Below are 6531 nucleotides of genomic sequence, written 5' to 3' on the forward strand. Positions count from 1 at the left end.
CGGCGAGCACTGTGACCACAAAACAGCTCTGCAGCTTTTTTCATGGCCCAAGGATGTTTAACCACAGACGGGACAGTGACAGGCCAGGTGTAATGAGAAACAACATGCAGGTCCCTTCTCTTTATGGAGAGTATTGTCAGGGATTCTGAGTCTGGAGCAACCACTGATACAGTTATTTATGGGCCAACATACTACCGGTCTCCTGGCTCTCCACAAACACAGTCACTTAGTAAATACTGCCGCCTGCCTTGGTCTCCTTCCCCCAGTGCCCTGTCCTCCCTCTACAGTGGGTGGAAACAACCCCTATACCATTGCATTAGGCCTTAGACCCCATCTGAACATGTCTGTACAGAGTGGAGATCAGTAGCTCATGTATCACAGATATAAGGGTCCAGGATGGAATAAGTCACCAGGTCCTGTGCTTCTTGTTTCCTATGTCACCAGCACTGGGGCGGGGTGCTAGACTGACCCTTCACTTCACGAACACCCTGATTATCCTCGAACGAAGGTGTTTGCTTTTCACACTGTACACGATTGGGTTCATCAGAGGAGGAACCAGAAGGTAGACGTAGCCCAGGACAATCTGAAGCAAGGGAAAAGAGCCATTCCAGTATCTGTGTATCAAAGTCAGGCTGAACTCTGGCGTGTAGAAGAGGAGGACGGCACAGAGGTGGGAGACGCAGGTGTTCAGGGCCCTGATGAACTCTGTGTGGGACGCAATGCTCAGCACTGTTTTGAGGATCATCACATATGAGAGGAAAATGAGCAGCGAGTCCAACACCACCGTTATGACTGTAATAAACAAGCCATAGATGCTGTAGACTCTGATATCCGAACAAGCCATCATCATGACCTCTTGGTCCATGCAGTAGGAATGGGAGAGGACATTCACTCGACAATATCTGAACCGTTTCAGGAGAAGGGGGAGTGGGAGCATTACGGCCACCCCTCTTAGCACACACACCAGTCCCATCTTGGCTATTCTCGGTAGGGTTAAGATGAAAGAATATCTCAGCGGGTCATGGATCGCAATGAAGCGGTCAAAGGCCATCAACAGGAGCACGGAGGATTCAATGCATTGAAATGACTGGATAAAGAACAACTGGGCAAAACAGGCATCAGAGCTGATCTCTCTAGAGTTAAACAAGAATATGCCCAGTATCGTTGGCATGGTGGCTATCAATAAGCCAAGGTCTGTGATACCCAACATGGAAAGGAAAATGTACATGGGCTCATGAAGGCTTGGATCTGTTTTTATAATGAACAGAATAACTGAATTTCCTACTATTGAAATAACATACATTAAGCAGAAGGGGATAGAGATCCAGAGATGGACGTCTTCCTGCCCAGGTATCCCAGTGAGAAGGAACACTGCAGAATTGAATTTGGTGTCATTGACAGCTGACATAATGTAATGAGCAGATCCAAGGAGTTTTGAACTTTCCTTCCTGAAAGGAAAAAGAACAGGAAAGTAGATGTTATTTAATGAGATATCTTTCTGCTCTCAGTACAAGTCTGGAAACTCTCAGGAGCTAAAGAAAAATCAAGAAAAACAATGTTTTGGATTTACACCACCGGTAGCAAGATAGACATTCCCAGACTGGATCAGACCTGCAGTCCATCTAGCCCAGTATCCAGTGGCCAGTTTCACATGCTTCAGAGGAAGGTGGAAAGACTCCTGCAATAGGCAGCTATGAGATAACCTGCTCTCAAAGTTTCCCCCTGACACCCGCTAGTTAGAGATAGGCATATTGGGCTGCATTAGTAGGAACATTGCCAGCTGATCGAGGGAAGTGATTATTCCCCTCTATTCAGCACTGGTGAGGCTACATCTGGAGTGTTTGGGGGGTTCCAAAGAGGATGGAGCTTGGCTGTTCTCAGTGTTGGTAGATGACAGAACAAGGGGCAAAGGTCTCAGTTTGCAGTGGGGGAAGTCTAGGTTTGATATTAGGAAACACTACTTCACTAGGAGGCTGGTGAAGCACTGGGATGGGTTACCTAGGGAGGTGGTAGAATCTCCATCCATAGAGGTTTATAAAGCCCAGCTTGTCAAGGTCCTGGCTGGGATGATTTAGTTGCTGTTGGTCCTGCTTTGAGCAGGGCATTGGACTAGATGACCTCCTGAGGTTTCCCAACCCTAATCTTCTGTGATTCTATGATTCACTCAACAAGTTCATAGCATAAAACATTTCCAAATAACATATGAAGTATTTCTGAAATACTTTCTAAAGCAAAAGCCATTAAGCAGTAAAGTTTCCACTGCTCCTTCCTGTAGGATTCCACCAACTCTGCTGCTGGCTTTCAATATACAGGCATGTCATCAAAGTTTGATGTGTAAAATTCATATTACAATGAAAAGTTTTGGCATAACATTAACACATCTGTACTTTAGCACACACATGTCAACCCATTCTTTTCCCTCTGATCTTCTCTCAGAGATGTTTTCTCAGGTTAGAGTGCGCTTAAAATGTAGTGTCTGTCATCGAGATTTCTTCAGAAGCTGAAAAGATCACAGCATCTCCACCCTCATTCAGTCACTGTCAGCAAACAAAAGTCTAGGAGCTCCTCTGTCCCTGGGTTAATAGCTGACTGGTTCGCCTCAGGTTCTGTTCTGTCAGTCTGTAGCCTGTGTCTGGAGTGTCTGAGTTGGCAGCAACCAGGGCTGAGTTCAGTATCTAGGGGTTCCATTTCAATAATGCAATGCAAAACCGTCTCGAGTCCCCACCCAGTGACCTGGTGCCTCTAAGAGGCAACACTTCCCCTCTTGCAAGCATGGAGTCTGAGTATAGCAAAATCCTTTTAATAAAGGAAGGAAACAATGTGGCATTATATTGGGGAAACAGGATTCATAACACAAACCATGAGCAAAGACCCACCCCCAAGTAAGTTTGGCAATGTCCTTTTCCCCTCAGGGTCTTCAGTCCAGCAAGCCAAAAATCCCCCAAAGTCACAAGAGTCCAACACCCCAAAGTAGCCCTCCCTGGTCAGTGCAGCTCCAGAATTCAGAAGTTTATCTGCAGTTTTACCTCCTAGCCTGGGCGGAAATGGAGGGGGCGAGGGTGTAAAGGGGCACCTTATGTGGAAAATACACATTCCCTGAGCTCTCAGTCTCTAGTACATAGTAACCCCAGGAGCTGTTATTCAGCCAGGATGATGGTTTGCAGAAGTGGATTTCAAAGTCAAATGCATGAATATTCATGGAAATGGAACGTCGTTTCCCACAGTAAAATAGTCTATTACTCTCTCTCTCTCTCTCTCTCTCTGACTGTCTCTGTCCTGTATTCATAAAATCTGTAGCATCCAGGAATGGTATTGGGACAGACATGTAGCTGAGCTGCCATAATGAATGTGTCTGTTAAACCCGGTTGTTGGGATGTTTGCAGTATAAACTATATTGGGTTAATTTTTGGGATGTTTATGTTAAGGCTTTATTGGATGTAACTAATACGGTTCTTCTCAATTTAATAGCAGGCTGCTGGAAAACAAACAGGATTGGAAGGCAGAGATAAAGAAAAGGAATCACTCAGTCAGCACTTCAGGGAGGTTGAGAGACAACACCGGAGCTACAAGCTGGGAAGAGCCTATTTCTGGGCTCCAGCCACATTACACAGCTTGTTTTGCATGGGCTGGGAGCCTGTCCAGAGCTTTGGCAGCTTTTGCTGAGAAGCTCTTCAGACTGCAAGGACAGACACCGCTGGGGAAATCTGAAGGCCCTGGGCCTGCCTGTGTCTGCTTCAGAGAGGGAGGACTTGGGGTCAGAGACATGTACAGACTGTTGTTGGAAAACCGTCTTATTCTCCCATGTTATACTTTATTCTTACTGTTCAGAGTGTTTTAGTTCAAGAAGGCTGGCTAATCAGTCGTCTCAGCATTAGTCACATGCTCACAAAGGGAGGAACCACAGGTGTGAAACACACTGGGACCTGCTGGATAAGCACAGTCCCCCCACAGTGTGTTGTAGCCCAGGACCCAGTCTGAGAGTGGGAGGATCGCGGGACTCCACCCCCTGAGAGGAAAGGTTATGAGATCTGACACCTGGCACTCAGAGACCAGAGAGGGAGCAGACATGCAGGTCGTCCTGTAACTCTCAGGGGTATCTATAGGGCAGAAGTTTTGGAGCCTCAGCCAGTCAGGTAACAGAAATATGTCATATAGGACTTGTTACCACAGAGCAACACAGCTCTGAATTCCTGCTTTCACAATCGAGTCAGAGAATAAATTGTTTGAAAATGCATTTGCTGGTTCAATTTCCAGGAGCAAATAAACCTGAGGCAATTGGAACTACTCAGAGATATTCCGTGGGGTCTCCTCTCACTTATCTCCTGGTAGGATCGGGCCCAGAACACATGGTACCTCGAGAAATGGGACCCCGTTAGAAATCCTGACTCGGGGCATCGGGGTTTTAACACTCTGAGCTTGCTTTGAATGTCACATTTCTGTGTAGCTTGAATAACCCACTGTGGAGCATGGGCATATGTAGGGGAGGGGTTCCCAAGCTACCTAACACTGCCTGCCCCTCAACCCCATTACTGAGTCATCCCGACAGCCCAGCTGCATCCTGTGCCTCTGCACAGAACATCTGCCAATGGAAACAGGTTGCAGCTTTTACACATCACTTTGCATTTTAAAGATAGTGAAACCTCCCAACGTACCCAATTCCTGATAGAAGGGGAGCCGCTGTCACCAGACGTCTTCACCTAAAAGGACAAGAAGTCAGTGCTGAGGTTGCCCAGGCAGCAGCCAGTATCTGTTCAGACATGGAGGGAAGTGTCTTTATGAAGCCTGTCTGCACATTCCCTTGGGGGCCACTTGGCCATCAGGGAACCTCAGCTGCTTGGCTTCGTGTGCACCAGCTTTAACCCCATCACGGCCAATGGCAAACTGCAAGAGGGCAAATCACAGGGGATGTGCAGTGATGCTACATAACTGGGCTGCAGTGGAAGTCCTGCTGCAGGATCTATTCCTGGAATCTGGGCCTGTCATCACTGTTCGTATGGTTCCGATTAGTCACATGGCTCCTTCGGGGGTGGTGAGTGGTAACGATGAAGCTGTCACAGCTGTGATCTTGCTGAAATAAAGCAAATAATAATAATAATATTGGACCAGATTTCTCTCTGGCAGCCCCCTTCCTACAATACAAACCCATGGTGCAGGCCAGGAAAGGGGATTTCACAAAACTCCGCATATGGAAATTTCCACCAGATCGTTGCAGGAGTCGTGGTCCCTTCCCTTCTCCCTGAGGAATGAAAGACGGGACCCAGGATCTAGGGATTCCCAAAGTTAGGCACAGATCTCAGTTATCCACTGGTGTCTAGGCCCCCCACCCACAGTCTCTGTTCCTTCACAACTGCTCTAGGACCCTCTCCAGCTCCCGGCTAGCACACGTTCATCAGAGATGTGCTACCAGGGCCTGTCACAGTAGCCACTGCCTGCAGGATCTGCTGAAAGGGCCTTGTACAGGGTGGAGGGGGCTGCACAGAGATGGGAAGGCTGGTTAGAGGAGCTGATGGGCACAATACCCCAGCCATAGATTGGGCAGGAGATTTTGATCTTTCTATACCCTGAATCCATCCACAGAGTGAGTCAGTGCAAACTTCATTTATGTTGCGTGGAAGCAGCAGATGAAAAGCTTCCCTTTTCTGTTGTGGATCCAAGGAGCTGCAGCTGGGCAATACCATGGCAGCAGAGATTTCAGGGAAAAAATATCTATTTTGTATGAAACTTATCTAGTTCAGTATTGGACCAGTTAGTCTTTTGGCTTTCAGAACATTCCCTGGCAATGGGTTCCACAGCTGACTGTACTTTGTGTAAAAAGTCCCTTATTTTGTTTTAAACCTGCTGCCGACTAACTTCCTGGGGTGACCCCTGGTTCTTATGAAGGGGTAAATAACACTTCCTGATTCACTTTCTCCACAACACCCATGATTTTATAGACCTCTGTTTTATCCCCAAGCTGAAATGTTTCAGGCGTTTTAATGTCTCCTTATATGGAAGCTGTTCCATAGCCCTAAACATTTTTCTCACCCTTCTCTGTACTTTTTCAAATTCTAGTATATTTTTTTTGAAATGGGATTGTTGGTGTCACTCCCGGCAACAAAGAATGGTTATCAGTTACAACACCTTCACCAGAAGGTAATAACAAGGCCTGCTATAATGAGCCTGCTTGCTCAAAGAGGGAGTAAAACAAGATAACTGTTCACAGAAGAGTTACTAACGAGCTAAAGTGGTTTTGCCAAGTATGATTTAACCTGTTTAGTGTAAGTGCTATTGCAAAGTGTATTTGGTACATGTGAATAGACGGGAGGGGCAAGAAGGGGGGTAAAGGGGGATGAGGAGTGTGGGGGAATGGAAATGCTTAGCTGAAATCATGTATAAAGAGAGAGAGCTGTTTGTATCAGTGTGCAGGATTTGAGATTGCTATGTCTCCCTTGCACCTTATTTGGGGTCAAATAAACCTGGTTTGTTTCTCCACCCTGGTGTGTTAATTAGTGCGGCACACACCAGGAACGAACCCCTGTTGCTCTCCTCGGC

The 6531-nt window shown here is 46.8% G+C and overlaps 1 protein-coding gene across 1 annotated transcript; it reads right to left on the bottom strand.

The window, feature by feature from the left end:
- Nucleotides 1-464: 464 nt before the first annotated feature.
- On the bottom strand, nucleotides 465-1441 carry LOC120394514 (olfactory receptor 51G2-like). Its single transcript, XM_039518731.1, has one exon. The coding sequence runs from the start codon at nucleotides 1406-1408 to the stop codon at nucleotides 473-475; it is 936 nt and encodes a 311-aa protein (XP_039374665.1). The 5' UTR covers nucleotides 1409-1441; the 3' UTR covers nucleotides 465-472.
- Between the last annotated feature and the right edge of the window lie 5090 nt (nucleotides 1442-6531).

This window comes from Mauremys reevesii, unplaced genomic scaffold, assembly GCF_016161935.1.
Source record: "Mauremys reevesii isolate NIE-2019 unplaced genomic scaffold, ASM1616193v1 Contig63, whole genome shotgun sequence".
NCBI lineage: Eukaryota > Metazoa > Chordata > Testudines > Geoemydidae > Mauremys > Mauremys reevesii.

Bases quoted from the DNA above. Each gene is read 5' to 3' on its own strand.
- LOC120394514 (XM_039518731.1), bottom strand. From the start codon at position 1,408: ATGTCAGCTGTCAATGACACCAAATTCAATTCTGCAGTGTTCCTTCTC.